At 48.8% G+C, this 17722-nt stretch overlaps 2 protein-coding genes across 2 annotated transcripts; both read left to right on the top strand.

Moving 5' to 3' along the window:
- The first annotated feature begins 10997 nt into the window (after positions 1-10997).
- Positions 10998-12009, top strand: LOC123173864 (non-classical arabinogalactan protein 31). Its single transcript, XM_044589969.1, has 2 exons — positions 10998-11343; positions 11424-12009. The coding sequence occupies exons 1-2, from the start codon at positions 11109-11111 to the stop codon at positions 11762-11764; spliced, it is 576 nt and encodes a 191-aa protein (XP_044445904.1). The 5' UTR covers positions 10998-11108; the 3' UTR covers positions 11765-12009.
- A 3619-nt stretch (positions 12010-15628) lies between these two features.
- Positions 15629-16054, top strand: LOC123160276 (nuclear transcription factor Y subunit C-3-like). The gene has a single exon (XM_044578079.1). It carries the CDS (start codon positions 15629-15631, stop codon positions 16052-16054), a length of 426 nt encoding a protein of 141 aa, XP_044434014.1.
- The last annotated feature ends 1668 nt before the right edge of the window (positions 16055-17722 follow it).

Genomic DNA, 17722 nt, shown 5'->3' on the forward strand with positions numbered 1-17722 from the left:
GGGATTGGATATGGTTGGACCCCTGAGGACTGGTAGGAGCGGTTTCACTCATGTGCTTGTAGCAGTCGACAAGTTTACCAAATGGATTGAAGCCAAGCCTATCAAGAATCTTGAAGCCAGTACTGCCGTCACCTTCATCAGAGAATTGACATTCAGATATGGAGTTCCGCACAACATCATCACTGACAACGGGTCGAACTTCGATTCTGATGAGTTCAGAGCTTTCTGTGCTTCCCAAGGCACACGAGTCGACTATGCTTCAGTCACCCACCCCCAGTCGAATGGACAAGCGGAAAGAGCAAATGGCTTGATTCTCAGAGGACTGAAACCCCGACTGATGCGCGATCTCAAGCACGCAGCAGGCGCCTGGGTCGATGAACTTCCATCAGTTCTTTGGGGATTGAGGACAACTCCCAATCGGTCGACTGGCCGAACTCCATTCTTTTTGGTCTATGGAGCTGAAGCTGTTCTACCGAGTGACTTGCTTCACAATGCCCCCCGAGTCGAGCTTTTCTCTGAAGATGAAGCAGAACATGCCCGGCAGGATGCAGTTGATCTTCTAGAAGAGGAAAGAGAGATGGCCTTAATCCGGTCGACCATTTATCAACAAGACTTGCGTCAATTCCACGCTAGAAACGTGAGAGGTCGAGCCGTCCAAGAGGGAGACTTGGTTCTTCGAGTGGATCAGCAGAAACCACACAAGCTCGCCCCTGCTTGGGAAGGTCCCTTCATCGTCACCAGAGTTCTCCACAATGGGGCATACCATCTTCATAATGTCGAGCATCAGAAAGACGAGCCACGGTCTTGGAATGCGGAGCTGCTCCGCCCCTTTTATACTTAAGTACTCATTCTGATGAGATGTAATAAGAAATACCTTTGTAGTTTGCTTATCAAAGACAAGAGCTTTACAGTCTTCTTAAACGATTGTTGTTGCTTATGTTTGCGTCTCAAATCCCCCAGTGGGTGACTTAGCCGCGAATCCGTTTCGCCTAAGTTTGAAAAATCCTACCGAGTGATGAGCAAGACTCTCACTCGGGAGCTTAGCCGCGCACCCGTTTCGCCTAAGTTTGAAAAATCCTACCGAGTGGTGAGAAACCCTCCCACTCGGGGGCTTAGCTGCAGTCCAGTACTCGCCTAAGTATGAAAAATCCTACCGAGTGGTGAGCAACCCTCCCACTCGGGGGCTTAGCTGCAGTCCAGTACTCGCCTAAGTATGAAAAATCCTACCGAGTGGTGAGCAACTCTCCCACTCGGGGGCTTAGCTGCAGTCAAGTACTCGCCTAAGTATGAAAAATCCTACCGAGTGGTGAGCAACCCTCCCTCTCGGGGGCTTAGCTGCAGTCCAGTACTCGCCTAAGTATGAAAAATCCTACCGGGTGGTGAGCAACTGTCCCACTCGGGGGCTTAGCTGCAGTCAAGTACTCGCCTAAGTATGAAAAATCCTACCGAGTGGTGAGCAACCCTCCCACTCGGGGGCTTAGCTGCAGTCCAGTACTCGCCTAAGTATGAAAAATCCTACCAAGTGGTGAGTAACCCTCCCACTCGGCGGCTTAGCTGCAGTCCAGTACTCGCCTAAGTATGAAAAATCCTACCGAGTGGTGAGCAACCCTCCCACTCGGGGGCTTAGCTGCAGTCCAGTACTCGCCTAAGTATGAAAAACCCTACCGAGTGGTGAGCAACCCTCCCACTCGGGGGCTTAGCTGCAGTCCAGTACTCGCCTAAGTATGAAAAACCCTACCGAGTGGTGAGCAACCCTCCCACTCGGGGGCTTAGCTGCAGTCCAGTACTCGCCTAAGTATGAAAAACCCTACCGAGTGGTGAGCAACCCTCCCACTCGGGGGCTTAGCTGCAGTCCACTACTCGCCTAAGTATGAAAAATCCTACCGAGTGGTGAGCAACCCTCCCACTCGGGGGCTTAGCTGCAGTCTAGTACTCGCCTAAGTATGAAAAATTCTACCGAGTGGTGAGCAACCCTCCCACTCGGGGGCTTAGCTGCAGTCCAGTACTCGCCTAACTTTGAAATATCCTACCTAGTGATGAGAAACCCTCCTTCTCGGGAGCTTAGCTGCAGTCGAGTACTCGCCTAAGTTTGAAGCCCTTCCCTATCCGCAAGGACGACGAGGTGCAGGTTGACTGCAACCTTCTCCTTTGGAGCTGCGCTAAAAGTACAACGTGCGCTCCATCCCTATCCGCAAGGACGACGATGTGCAGGTCGACTGCAACCTTCTCCTTTGGAGCTGCGCCACAAGTACAATGTGCGCTCCATCCCTATCCGCAAGGACGACGAGGTGCAGGTTGACTGCAACCTTCTCCTTTGGAGCTGCGCCATAAGTACAACATGCGCTCCATCCCTATCCGCAAGGACGACGAGGTGCAGGTCGACTGCAACCTTCTTCTTCGGAGCTGCGCCGCAAGTACAACGTGCGCTCCATCCCCATCCGTAAGGGCGACGAGGTGCAGGTCGACTACCTCCTCCTCAAAGCTGCATTTCAAGCACAAAGATTATTCCAAATGAAGAACAAGATTCACTCGACGACAAACACGAGCATATCCATAGATAAACCAAGTTCTGATAAATCCTAAAGTTCCGGATCACGGGTAGAAGTACTCGGGCTTCAAACCCGAAGGAGTTTAACGATTACAAAATCACTCGGCATTCCGAGGCAAATTTAAAGTGAGGCATAAAGTTTGTTCATTCCACTGGAGGCGGGCTAGCAGGATCAACGAACTCGTCCAGGTCAATTCCGTCAGAAATCCGAGTGGCAGCAGCGATGAAGGTCTCCATGAAGGATTGGAAGTCGTGCCTTTCTGTGTTGGCGACCTTGATTCCTGCTAGCTTGTCTTCTCGGGCCTCCTTGCAGTGGACGCGTACCAGGGACAGAGCCACATCGGCGCCGCACCGCGCAGAAGACTTCTTCCAATCTTGCACACGGCTGGGGATCTCATTAAGTCGAGTCATCAAAGACTTGAGGTCATTCGGAAGAGTCGCCCTTGGCCATAGTGCTATGTCGATCCTTGACACCACAACCTTCAGGCGAGCAAGATAGTCGACGACACCAGCGACGCGGGATTCTAGTCGGAGCACGTTCATAGCAGCTTCATCCTTCACCGGAGAGTTGATGGGGTCCAAGCTTGTCTCAACACGCCCAGTCTCTTCTTCAAAGTTCTGACAAAATTCTGCATGCACAATTCAAAGACAAGTCAATGATTGTACATCGAGTCGACAGCAACAAGTCAGTCGGAAGAACTAAAATACCTTCAAGCATGACGAACAACTTCTTGGCAAGATCTCCCAGATAATTTTCCAAGTCATTCCCCTTGCGGGCGGTTTCTTCAAACTTGTCGTTCAAGGATATCTTGTCCTTCTTCAGACGAGTCACCTCCCTATTGGCTTCATTCAAAGCAGTCTTCAGCTTAGTATTCTCTTCCTCCAGTTTGCCGACCGAAGCCAGCTTCTGGTCGGCGAGTGCAGTTTTCTCGTCAGCTGTTTTCTGCGCAGCTGCAAGGTCCAGATCCTTCTTTGCCAGAGCTTGGTTCATTTTTTCTGAAAGAAACGACGATAAGCTCAGAGAAAAAACAAATTCCACCTGGATCAAAAACAAAACAGTCGAACGAATTCCTCTTACCAGCAGCTTCATCCTGGGCCTTCTCCAAGTCCTTCTTGGCCAGCTCCAGATCGAGATTCAGCTGAATCTGCTTCTGCTCTAAGTCAGCGAAACGAGCTCCAAGGTCACAAGATTTCTGCAATCAAAGGACAGTCAGACAGCGGGTGAAAGGATCGAAATTTAACAAGCTCTAAGACTACTGCCGAATCAAACATCCAACAGTAGTCTCGGGGACTACACCCAGTGGGTGCACTCAGCGTGCCCCCACCGATTCAGTTTCCACTCGACGTGGTCCGTCCAGGACGAGTAAAAAAACAGAGGGAAAGTATTTCTCAGACCATAGCCGACTGCCCGCAGTCGACTACGGTCTCGGGGACTACACCCAGTGGGTGCACTAAGCGTGCCCCCACCGGTTCAGTTTCCACTCGACGTGGTCCATCCAGGATGAGTGAGAAAATTTCAGCTCTCAGACCATAACCGACTGCTAGCAGTCGACTACGGTCTCGGGGAATACACCCAGTGGGTGCACTCAGCGTGCCCCCACCGGTTCGAAGACTCAGTCGACACAAGATTAGTCGACCCAAGAAGCAAGACTATTCATAGCAAATTCAAACACCCAGTGGGTGTACAAACACAAAAGCAGACTGATGAAAGGACGTTTCAAAAGAAGTTTTCAGGTACCATATCCTAACAGAACAAGTGACAAGCTAAGAGCTCAGCCGATAATCAACCGACCTGGACGTTGCTTTGGAGAGCTGAGCTGGCATTGTAGGCAGCTTGACTGGCATCTCGAACCACCTTCAGTTGCTCCATCATGATGCCCGCTTGACGTATGGCCGTCTTGGCGGCACTCACTTGGTCCTCTGGGACGTGATGCACAGCGAAGAGCGAAGAAGGATCGACTGGGGCCTGTGCAGTCGACGCTGAAGGCTGAGCACTCGACAATGGCATGGCGAAGGTGACAGAAGTCCGATTGACGTCACCACCCTCCTGGACCACTGGTTCCACCACGGGCATCGACTGAGGCATCTTTCCAGTCGACGTCTTCTTGTTCCTTCTCCCCGAAGGCCTCAACGGCACGTCTTCTTCATCGTCTGGAAGGGTAATAACATTGGGAGGAGCTGCAAAAGCTTAGTCGTTAGAAGTCAGTCGACTTCAGTTCCGTCGACAAAACAGGGACAAAATTACAAAGATCATACCTGGGGTTGAAGTAACCACATCTTCCATCTCCTCGTCCTCATTCTTGTAAGCAGAAGTTCCAGAGGTAGCAGCACTGTTGGGTTCAAGATTCATTTGGTCAAATCAAGAAAATGGTGGATAGCACAAAACCTCCAGCAAAGACAAAACACTCACGCAGAAGCAACAGGGATGTCGATTTTGATTCAGGGCAGAGTCTTCCGAGACTTCGGTGCCTCGACTTTGGTCTGCTTCGGGGCCTTCTCAGTTGGCACTGGAGAAGACGTCCGAGGACACTTTGAAGTTTGCCCAGTCGACCCAGTCGCTTTGCCACGAATACTCGCCGGATCATGAGAGTGCTTGGATCGCCTTTCGTTGCGAGGAGGCGAGTCAACTTCTTCACCATCACTTGAGTCGTCACTCTCCTCGTCTCCTCCTCCGTCAGAATGCCACTCGCCGCTCTCATCTGCACTCACCTCCCCTTCAGGGTCCTGCTCCTGCTCTCCATTGGGCATCGAGTACATCTCAGTGAAGGTCTGGAGAACAACAAGTAGAACAAATATCAGTCAATCGACAAAAAGCAATTTCATGGTAAATCAAGATAACACTCGGCAATTCAAAATTGGACCTTGTCTGTTTCGTACGAGTTGTCGAGTGGAGGGATTCTCCTGGACCCCCTGGGGTTATCCTTGTTGCCAGTGATACCCTTCAGCCACCTCTCCACCGTGTCTTCGTCGACCTCTTCTGGATGGATCCGAGTGGAATCATCAATGCCCGAATACATCCACATCGGATGGTCACGAGCTTGAAGCGGCTGAATGCGTCGTCTGAGGAAGACTTCCAACAGATCCATGCCAGTCACGCTGTCACGGATGAGTTGGACTACTCGTTCAATTAGCACCTGCACCTCCGCTCTCTCCCCCGGGGTCACTTTCAAGGCGGAAGGCTTCTCTACTCGGGCCATGGAAAAGGGGGGAAGTCCACTCGACTGACCCGGAGTCGGCTGGTCTTTGCAGTAAAACCAGGTCGACTGCCACCCTCGGACTGACTCGGGAAGGATTATGGCTGGGAAAGAACTCTTACCCCTCATTTGAATCCCAAGACCCCCACACATCTGGATCACTTTCGTCTTCTCGTCACTCGGATTAGCTTTTTTGACCGACTGAGAGCGACACGTGAATATGTGCTTGAAGAGGCCCCAGTGCGACCGACAGCCCAAGAAGTTCTCGCACATAGACACGAAAGCGGCGAAGTACACGATGGTGTTGGGGGAAAAGTGATGGAGTTGTGCTCCAAAGAAGTTCAAGAAAGCTCGGAAAAAAGGATGAGGGGGCAAAGAAAACCCGCGGTCAACGTGAGTGGCGAGGAGGACGCACTCACCCTCCTGCGGACGAGGCTCGGTCTCATTCCCCGGGAGCTGCGTAGATCCGTGAGGAATCAACCCCTCCTCAGCCAGATCATCGATGTCGTCCTGAAGAATCGTAGACCGGATACAATCGCCCTGGATCCAGCCGCGCGGCAGGCCGGACCTCGACGAAGATCCGCCCCGGCTGGATTTCTTCCCCTTCGCCTTCGCCGTCGCCTTTTTTGCACGCTCCAAAGCTGCCGTCCTCTCCTTCCCCATTACGGCGAGCGGAGCTTGGGCAGAGCAGCGGCGCCGAGAAGGAAGCAGATGCGGCGAAGAAGAGGAGGAAGAGAAGGAATGGCAACGCACTGTGCAAAAACCCCCATCTGGGGCCTTATATGGACTCTGTTCCGAGTGGCTGACTTTGGGTCCAAGCTATCCTGTCAAATCACGCAACAGCCACGCGCGCTGTACGTGGCGAAAACAGGGGGCGCAGAGATCAAGGCGACCTTGCCTAATCCGTCCCGATTACTGCGGCCTCTCCCGTCCCGCGCACTTCCCCAAATTCGAATCCCGAGAGATCCGCAAGCAGCAGAGCAACCTGTCAGGCAGAAGATTTTCTCCACATCAACACTCGAGGCTTTTCAGCAAAAGTTCACTCGACAAAATCAAGAATGGATCAAGGCGACTGAAAAAGAAGTTGAAGTCATCATATTGTTCTCTGATCCTAACAAGGCGCTTCCGAAGCATAAATACTGAGTCGGGAGTATTTTTCAACTCCTTCTCCACTCAAACCCTGAACCATTCGGGGGCTACTGATGAAGCTATGTACCTAGGGTAGGGTCATGGATCTGTCCAAGACATTCCCTCCCCAAGGGCATCACCATAAAGCTAGGGACATTCGAAGGATATCATCATCCACTCGACCAGGAACATTCCACTCGGAAGAATGATTGTCACTCGACCGTAACGAAAATCACTCGACGTATAGAAGATCTAAAGTCACTCAGCATATCAACGGTCGGGCGTTTACTCATAGACTTTAATGACCATTTATTCCACTTTATTATTAGCGTTACCAGTAACGCCCTGTCTTAATGTACCTTAAACCCTGTGTAACTGAGGGCCGGAGAGGTCTGGCGAACTCTATATAAGCCACCCCCTCCTCAGCGACAAGGGTTCGCACCCCTGTAACACACACGCATATAATCCAGTCGACCGCCTCCGGGCACCGAGACGTAGGGCTGTTACTTCCTCCGAGAAGGGCCTGAACTCGTAAAACTCGTGCGTACAACTCCTCCATAGCTAAGATCTTGCCTCTACATACCTACCCCCCATTCTACTGTCAGACTTAGAACCACGACAGTTAGCCCATAACTTTATGGGCTAACCCTAGCCTCTCGACAACCGTCGAAGAAAGGAACCAACCTCTCTAGGCTAACCCTAGCATCTCGACAACCGTCAACGAAAGGAACCTACCTCTCTAGGCTAACCCTAGCCTCTCGACAACCGTTGAGGAAAGGAACCTACTTCTCTAGGCTAACCGTAGCCTCTCGACAACTGTTGACGAAAGGAACCTACCTCTCTAGCCTAACCGTAGCCTCTCGACAACCATCGACGAAAGGAACCTACCTCTCTAGCCTAACCGTAGCCTCTCGACAACCGTCGACGAAAGGAACCTACCTCTCTAGCCTAACCGTAGCCTCTCGACAACCGTCGACGAAAAGAACCTACCTCTCTAGCCTCACAACAGTATTTTAAACTTTTGCTCCTCTATCAGTATGAGAAACCTAGAACACAGTTCATATGATCAGCATAATTCCATATGATCACATCCAACTAACATCTTAGTGTTCAGATATGACATAATAATCCATTACAACTAAACATCACATGACTAAGGTTCAGAAACAGCATAGTTCAACCTTGTTGGTCTCATACATTATTCCAACAGAAACACTCACATCTTAGGGTACTTAGTTCAACAGAAACAACATAATTTGCTAACAAGTTCATCACAGATTTGCCTCACATAAACAACATAATTTGCCTCACTCATCACAGAGTTCTTTGATTTTCCTCAACTTAACCTTGTTTGCCTCCCCATCCTTCAGCAAATCAGCTATGATATACTCTAGCTTTTTCTTCTCCTTCTTCATCTGTTCAATCTGTTGAAGACCTTCACCTGCTACATGTTTTTTCCAATTGCTAACAAGTTCATCATTGCTCTGCTTAATGACTTGTAGTGCTGTCCTCAGCTCAATATTGTCTTTCTCAAGCTTAGCGTTCTCTTCCTGGGCTTGCAGTACATCATTCTCTACATCACCATCCTGCATAATCTTCTGATAGTTCTCCCTCATCACATTCTTGTGAATTGTTGAAAAAAAATTGCTTGTTTCTTTGATGTGGTTGTGGTGCTTCTCTTGGATTAGCTTCTTCTCTTCTCCCAGCTTGAGTATGAGCTTTTCTTTAGCATCATTCTCTTTGCTACTCTGCTCATACATATCTCAAAGTTTGCGTAGTGCATTTTTCATGGGTTCTGGTCATTCTGGGTCAATCCATTGAACCAGACCACAATTGTCACCTTCCTACAATAATTCAGACAAAACAAAAGTTAACAGCAGGACCACAGATTCAGATAAGTTAGTTAACACCTATATTCAGTTAACAGCTACATATATTCAGTTAACAGCTACATATATTCAGTTAACAGCTACTTATATTCAGTTAACACCTACTTATATTCAGTTAACTTAGCTCATTTAACAACAGACACATTCAGATAAGCATTGATTAAACCTGACACATTGTTTCCTCAAAACACCAGATAAAACAACATCTCACAAAACTATATACACAACTATATTCAGTTAACAGGCAAAAAAACATATATTCAGTTCACTGAGCACCAAACAAAGGATCTGTATAATCTATGACTACCAGAGAGGACCTGCCACTAACCTGATTACCGCATCCATAAAACCTACGGCCAGTGTTGATTCCTTGAAACACAACAGCCCTATGAACAGGAAGGTTGTGACAGCACATCGGTCCTCCGACAACAATACCGCACCACTCCGGGTCAACAATGGTCTGTGGGATCTACAATAGTGCAACAGTGCTCAATATCCCAACTCAAATTCGTGAAAACTAAGCTCAAATCGAAGAAAACCCTAACCCTAAGTCAAAGAGAAATGATACTCACATAGGTCTCGTCCTCGTGCGAGTTGAAGAGGGGGGACACAAAATCTTCACTACTAGTTTCGCCGTCCTTCCAGGACACCATCGCTGCGGCGGCCGGTGGCGACAAATGGACGGTGGAGGCGGTGGCGAACGAGCCGCAGGCAGAGACGAAGGCGAGAGAGAGGGGAATGGACGAACGGGTCGGGCTGGGTCAGGCCGGCTCGTTAGGTCAGGTGCGACACCGTCTAACGGCGCGCGTCACGGGCGCTGTCTGCCCTGGCCACGTGGCGCCTGACAGCAGGCCCAACCGGTCAGTTTTCCACTCAGACGCGCCAAACCGTTCAATCAGTGCTATTTGAAAACTGTCAGCGCAAATGTGGTGGTTTTTTTGAAAAAAAACGAAAGGTGGTGCTTTTCTGTTTTAGCGTCCCCAAATATGGTGGTTTTTTGTAATTTACTCTCTGTTGTGTGTGACAGGCTCTAAACTCAAGTGAAGGGTTTAACTGCCTGAAGGGAATCTGGACTCTGGAGTAGTGTTGTTCACATGTGTTTCAGTTTCTACAGTTCTCCTTCTGTTGTAAAACATATATGATGAAAAAACTCAGATAGCATCTAAAACAAATGTAAAAAGAAAAGAGAGCTTGTGTGATGTATGGTGCATTCAGATAAATAGGCCGAAGCCATAGGTGGGCTAGTTCGGCTTTGTTGCATGCTGCTGCACTGTGTGCGTGCGAAACTACATGCAAGGGCCGTGCCATGAGAGACGAGCCATAAGCTATGAGGTCCACATGCACAGTGAAGCACTGACGCGAAACGAAAAAAAGGTTTGCCGAATTTGAAGTTTGCTTCGATCATCTAAAAGAAGGATTGTTTCGCTGCAATCGATGCCTGAAATCGGGGGATCAGGAGGCCAAGTTGCTTGCCTTGGCCGCGACCCCGCACGCATTTTCGTGCCCTTAATCTTTCGTTTTTCATTGCATGGACCGAGATGAGTAGAAGCAAACAAACGTCGCCGTTCCGTAGAAACCTCCGAGCCACGCTCCCCAACGACATGATCAATTAATCTACCCATCTACTCATCTATTTTAATAGGGTAGTGCGTGCCGATCCAATGTAGTGCAGTAGTAATACTTATTAATAGGACCACAGTAACTAAAATATGGCATCATGTGGGAGTAGTCATGATTCAGTTCAGTAAAAGGGAGGGGTCAAACCCTGTCAAAGTAAACTCAGCCAGCAAGTTCAGTCTTACTACCCGTTACCGATTTAAGCTTAGCTAGCCGAGGGGCAGAGCGGATGATGAACTAAATTTGTTGGTACTTCCTCCGTTCGGAAATACTTGTCGAAGAAATGGATGTACTGTTATCCAGCAAGCGCCAAGAAGGATCCTGGTGGTTCATGCCTGCTAGCTAGCTCCACATGCAGGTGTGTAAAAAAGATGGCAACATTCTGGCACAGGATGCATGAAATGAATCGGTGCTTCCATGCCTGCAGACTTGCAGTTCACTGCTCTGCATTTGTTTAGAACCCTACGGCATCGCTAGTTTTGGCAAGACAACAAAAGCATTAACTGCAGCCGGAATCCCATCTAGCCGCTAGCTCGGTCTCTTATTTGATCACGAAGCAACTGGTCAAACATAAGACATGATCGAGCCCTAGCTAGCTGGTCGATGGACCTCTCCCTGCTGCCTCTCTATAAATTGGCTCATGCTCGGTTAACGTCTCACCACCGTCATCCAGCTTTGAAAAAACAGCAGCTAGGCAGGCAGCTAAGAAGCTAAGCTAAGTGCTCAGTGAAAATGGTGTCCGTCAGCTTCAAGATCCATGGAGCCGTTGCCGCTCTCCTCCTCGGCTCCCTCATTCTCTGTTCCGGTGCGTCCATGGACCAGCCGGCTGCTTACAAGCACGTCGCTCCAGCTCCGACGCCGGCGCCGGCGCCGATCCAGCCGGTGATCATCGTCCAGGGTCTCATCTACTGCAAGTCCTGCAACCTCCGCGGCTACAACGCCGGCATGGACGCCTCGCCTCTCGCCAGTACGTCCTCCTCCGACGACATCCCCCATTCTACCTCTCCCTAACCCCGTCGTGTTAACCCAGTGCAATGTGCAATGCAGACGCGACGGCGAAGCTGGTGTGCTACGGGAGCAAGGGCGGGTACCGGGTGCTGAACATGACGAGCACGGCGACGGACGAGAGCGGCTACTTCCTGGTGATGGTGTACGACCTGGCCATGTTCAGCCGGCGCAGCTGCCGGGTGTACCTCCGCACCTCGCCCACGCCGCTCTGCGACGCGCCCTTCCTCCCGGCCGACGCCTCGCTGGGGATCGTCCTCAAGAGGGAGGAGGTGAGGCCGTCGTTGCCGGTGGGCGTGCGCGGCGTCTACAGCGCCAGGACCGCGCTCATGTACGCGCCGCGCAAGGGTGCCAAGTGCCCGGCCTATACTACTGAGGAGTGAGCAGTGTGGACGGACACGCCCGCACCTGATGAGATGGGCAAGTGTTGTGGGTCGCCGTGGTATGGTATGACCACGAACGTAGTCGGAGGCTCGGAGGCAATAATAAGCAGAGATTGTTGTCGCGTAGGTTTGGGTCGTTCTAGTTGGTTTGGGTCTAGTTTGTAATCCATCGAGTACTTGTTGTGGTTCGAACTTGAAGTTGTTTCCATGTTGATCCGTAGAATGAATGAGTGTTCGCTCGTGCATTTGGAATTGTTTTTAGCATAGTCGTTCGTCATATATGAGTGTTCCGTCGCCAAGTTGAGCCTGTGCGTGACCTCCATTTACACTCCGCCATGGATAATGAGCAGCCTTGGTAGAGATATTTTCTTCTCGGGCTCTCTCTGTTAGCATGTCACTTCATCGCTAATTCCACCAACCGACCCACCCGTGCATGCTCCTTGAGGCAGAGTGTTCCTCATTGTCATTCTCACCTCGCCACGGGCAAGACCACCCGAATGTTGGATGTTGGATGGCTCGGGCGGTTGAAGGTGGAGCCCTGTATTACCCAGTGTCAGTGCTTTCGGTGTTGTTGTTGTTGTTGTTGTTGTGACCTTTTGAGTTTGCCTCAGTGCTGGCCTCTGGTGGTCTGTCCTGACTTGTCAGTCTCTCTCCTTTGCTTGTGTTGCCGTGTACTTTCTCCGTCCCACAATATAAGACGTCGCCGAGTCGGGTATGTTGGATGATGTTCATAAGCCGATGATCATCGACAGGGCTCGCTCTGCTCTCTTGAAGAGCTCCTCTGTCGTGCTGGTTCAAATCTTAACTAATTTAATAAATCTCGTAAGGACGAGTTGCAGCGGTCACGTGTTGGTTCATGTGGTGGGAGCGGCGGCAGAAAGTTCATAACTGTGGCACTTTCATCCAAGCACTTGCTCTGAATCATCATCGGGCAACAAGTATTGTAGCATATCCGATAAAAGATGAGAGATGGAACAGACCACCGGCGGGAAGTCTGAAACTTTAATGTGGACGCCTCATTCTCTCTTGCCGACTCAATGGGAACCTGCAGCGCAATTATAAGGGATGATGCCGGTGACTGTCGTGGCAAAGACCTCCTCCATGGGACCTATATGCTTAATGTCCCACGGTGAGTCCATAACTCTAAAGTGTAGTTCCCTTGCACGGTAAATGGGCATTCAAAAACAGCCTGACTTTTTACAGTTGGTTGATTATCCTGGTGTGCTTGAGATCTCTTGTTAGTTTTTTTAGGCAATCTCGCGAAGCCTTATTGAACGGATGAACAAAAGATCACCGGGTTGACCTAAATAAACATGACGGCCAACCCCTAATTTCAAATCATGCTTTGCTAAATTGCGAGTCTCAAAATTCAAGCCCTAAGCTCATGAACGAAATTACATAAAATAAAACTACTAGAATACTCTCTAATTCCATGTATAATAGCTCCATACGTTGTTGCACTGCGATTCTTGATGTCATCAACCACCACCTTGCAGTCGGATGCAACATGGATCCGTTGCAAATTCAGATCCTCCGGCAGAGCCGGGGCTTCCATAACGGCAAGTTCTTCAAGTGTTGCCGGATCAGTAATTTCTCTTGTTACAATGACCGAAGCTCCCCCAGAAAATACCTTCATGATCTCTACTAATCTCGGCAACAATACCCATGTCGGCACCCCTCCTGACCTCTGAATCAAAATTCACTTTCGCTAGGTCCCCAGGTGGAGGAGTCCACTGAGTCGGCCGCGATGGGGGCACATTTCCCGTTGCCCTTGTCGGTTTGTCCAGAATCTGGAGGTCATTAAAATAAGCTTCAATAAAAAGATGTGCTTCATAGATGGCTTTCCTCCTCGCTCCCCAAATTGCCCTAAGTGTAGCCACCATGCGAATAAATTCACTGTGGGCTAAAGAATCATGCAATGCAAAAATAAAGTTTTTGGCGTCAGCAATCTGATGCTGGCACATTTGCTCTACTAAGCCCTCTTCTGCCAATGCCCACACACTTCGTGCCATCAGTGCATGCCCCCAGGAGACCTCTTCTTATTATGGCGGTCGTTTTGGCCGCACATGAGTTGTGTCTGATGGTTTTGGGCATTGGCTCTCTTTTGTCTCGTTCAGAAGATGTTCTATGATATTGGGAGTGTGTGTGTGTTTGTCTAAATCCTATCCCCGAGCTCTAATTTTTTGTGTTCGCATTTGGTTTTTACTCTTGTTTTAATGAAACAAGAGATGTATGGTTTTAAGATCCAAATTTCCTCATTAGCTTAATCAACTCTCTTCTTTTTAATGCAATTGTGGAAAAGCTCCCTATCCTATGACAAGATTTCGCAGAACAAAATGTTGATTCGCCAATAATAGAAGAACATTTGTTATCTCAAAATGTATCTTCTATATCTAAATAGGTAGCATCCGCTAACCTCATTTTCTCAACACACACATGCCACTTCATCATGTAAACATCCATGAAAAAAAATCACCTCAACATGCGAACATGCATGGAAAAAGGCCCAGCACAATAACTAAATACAATAAATCATATATTATTTTAGTTTTAGTTATCATAATATGCATCCAAACATTCATCTCCACAATAAGCAATATCATATAAGTATATTGCAACCAATTCCCTTCGCAACGCGTGGGATATTATCTAGTTTTACTAATATGTGGCACCCTAGTCAACAATTACATGAAAACATGAACATGTTCAATATAGACTTCGGATGCTAGAGCTTTTATATTACCGCTCTATAAGTTTACCTGGAAGATAAATGACAGATGCAATTATTGATGAGGTCTATTAGTCCATGTGCACATGTACAACCATCATCCATATATACAAGACTTTGGGTCGGCTCCTAGTGAATAGCAAGACAGAGCGGTAGTTCAAAATTGCTCGCTTCTATCAGCTAACTTTTAGCTACGAGAACTAGAGAAACGGAGGAGTGTGATGAGGACACTAAGAGGCATCTAATGATGTTAATGTGTCTATTCGAATGGGATGCACCGAGAATTTAAGCGTCAGACAGTTAGCGAATTCATGTTGTTGTTGTTTAGCGTGTCTACCAAAGATGGATCGGACGACTTCCGGTTTTCTCTTTTTATTTTGTGTGCTTCTTGTTTCCCATATCCATCGTTTCATCGTTGTGCCCTCGTGCCTCAAACCTAGACATGTCTAAAAATGCACGTGCCAACTTAAATGCCATGTGGTCAGTGTGGTGTGGTGTGTTGCCGATTTTGTGCCCCTCCACATGCATGCTATCTACTATGGCGCCAAATGGCACATTATCATACCTCAGGGGAAAAAAATGCCAGGCACGGTACCTTGTTTGTTTTGTATACCTTGTACTGCCAATAACGGTATATGCGACACAGAATAGAATATACTACACTCACTTTAGGTCTTGAAACTGCGCTTTACACCGGTGATTACGTATGACGACAACGACGCCTTCCAAATACGGACGCTCCTAGTCCTCGGTGCGATCGCCCTCTTTGACCATGGATACGGAAACTCACGCAACGCAAGAACCTCGAAAGAAAGCTACGTACATTTCATTTATCTACTCCCATTCGTACACCATCGCGATCTCAACCACCGTCTCCTGCGGTTTGTTTACGTGATCTATGTACGATCGATCGATCGCTGTCGAGACTGCCGGCCCCGGCCACGCCGCTCGGTTGCCGGCCGGGCATGGAGCCGCGACGGCCACGCGCTCCCTTGTTCGCGGGGTCAAGCGGCATGGGCATATAAGGTCCGCCCATGGCCGCGGTCGAATGAGAATTGCACCGTCCGTTTGTTAGAGCTTAGCTACCCAGCAGCCTAGCGCGTACGGCGAGGCGACTGAACGACGGCGGCGAGAGGATGAGGCTGCCGAGCCCGTACTCGGGGGTGTTCAGGGGCGGGTCGACGGCGAGGACGGGGCCGCACGCGCTGCCGCTGGCGCGGATCAAGAAGATCATGAAGCGGTCGGCGCGGGACGGCAGCGGCGGCGACAGCGCCGGGGCGAGGATGATCTCGTGCGAGGCGCTGGTGGTGTTCTCCAGTGCGTGCGAGCTGTTCGTCGCCGAGCTGACGCGCGCCGCCTGGGACTCCACGCTTGAGGGCCGGCGCCGGACCGTGCACGCCGAGGACGTCGCCGCCGCCGTCAGGGACACCAACGTCTTCGACTTCCTCGTCGACGTCGTCAAGGCCAGGCCGAGTGACGATGGCGTCAGTGCTGGGGACGGCGAAGGCAGCGTCGCGCCCGCCGTAGGTGTCCACGGCGGCATGCAGGGTCGTAGGTTGTGATTATGAAATCAAACTGTGCCGCCACTAATTGCACTAATAGGATACAAATGTTTCATGATCACAAGCTACATGAAAGATTCAAGATTCATATAGCTTTTCTACCAAAAAAGAAAGAAAAGGAAATGCTTAATATCAACCGGTGGATCGCAACGGCCGCGTCCGCCACCTTCCCTGGATGACACGCGTCAAGTGAGGGCCTATGTACCATCCTTCATGCAACAGGGGTCATGCTTCTGAAACATATGCGGTGTTGCAATCAGATGGTCTACGACGGGTTTATGTTTTACAATAAAACTTCTCTTGCAAAAATAATCTGTAACAAGACCTTAGTTGGAAAAAGTTGCAACAAAACCTCAGTTGCAAAAATGTTTTTGCAACAAAACAATTGTTGCAAAAAAAATCTGCAACAATACCTGGGTTGCGGAAATTTTTCTGCAACAAGACCTGTGTTTCAATGGTGGAGGCACTCTCGGCCGATCGATGTGGCAGATCTGACGGCTCGTGACCCGGCGGATCCGTACCACGCCCCCCCCCCCCCCCCAAAAAAAAACCTATTAGCTCTGTTTCTTTTTTCTTTTTTGGCGAACTTGTTGTTCCTCAGTTCTCTGAATATCCGAATCACTGCAATCGATTTTGTGTGAGAAGAATGAAGTCTCAAGCTATAGATGGAAATGTTGCAGCGTCCCCAGTAAGGGTGATAGATGAAGACCGGGAGATGAAGGCCGCGTGGAGCCCCGGTCGCTGTCCGCGGCGGCACGCTCAACTAGAAACTTGACAATGCATGCAGAGTTGCAGGTTGTGGTTATGAAATCAAACAATGCCTTGATTAGTTGCACTATTTGGATAATATCTTTCATGTTTACCAATTGTTGGATCATATTGCAAAAATTCATATAGCTTTTCTATGATGTAACCAAATAACTTATTTTATCTCTATTAGATGTTCATTTGTTGCTCTTCGCAAAAAAAACTACTCCCACTATAAAATAATGTAGAATGAATTCCAGTCTTTACCCCGTACTTTAACATTTTTTACACTAATTACCCCATTTAACAATTTTTCATCCAGATTACCCTATTTAGCAAAAGTTTTGCCAGTGTTTACCACAGTAATTCTTTTGAGAGCGATCTACCAGCTAACTCCCTGCCATCAGATTCATCTTGGTGTTTTTCCAATGCCCGGACCGTCACTTGGTTTAGCCGCACCTGTTTTTTTTCTCATGGCTGTCAGGTGTATGTGTGCACCAGATCACGGGAAAACGAACAGTTATTGAGCGGTCAAGTACGTTCAATTTTGCATTGTGGGTTGTGATTCGTAGGTTTAATGTGATGATATTTTAGTTTTCTTCCTTGATGCAAAACATAGGAGGAAGCATTTATTTTACGCTTTGGGAGATCACCTGATAAAAACATCACATTCTATTTTATAGGTCTGCAGTGCTATGGTCGAACATGTGTTTTTTAGTTGGGCGACAATGATGTGTGTGTCCATTTAAAATTAGTACTACCATTATTAACATAATATGATGGGATTTTTTGTTTAAATAGAAATGTATGCTTGGGCACTAAGTCTCGACTCTCAAGTAAAACACGATCTTTGCAAGAAGGCTCTTAAAAGTAAGGGGTAAAAACAATCAAGATTGTCACTAAATGGGGTAATCTGGATGA

The sequence above is a fragment of the Triticum aestivum genome, chromosome 1D, assembly GCF_018294505.1.
Source record: "Triticum aestivum cultivar Chinese Spring chromosome 1D, IWGSC CS RefSeq v2.1, whole genome shotgun sequence".
NCBI classification, from domain to species: domain Eukaryota; kingdom Viridiplantae; phylum Streptophyta; class Magnoliopsida; order Poales; family Poaceae; genus Triticum; species Triticum aestivum.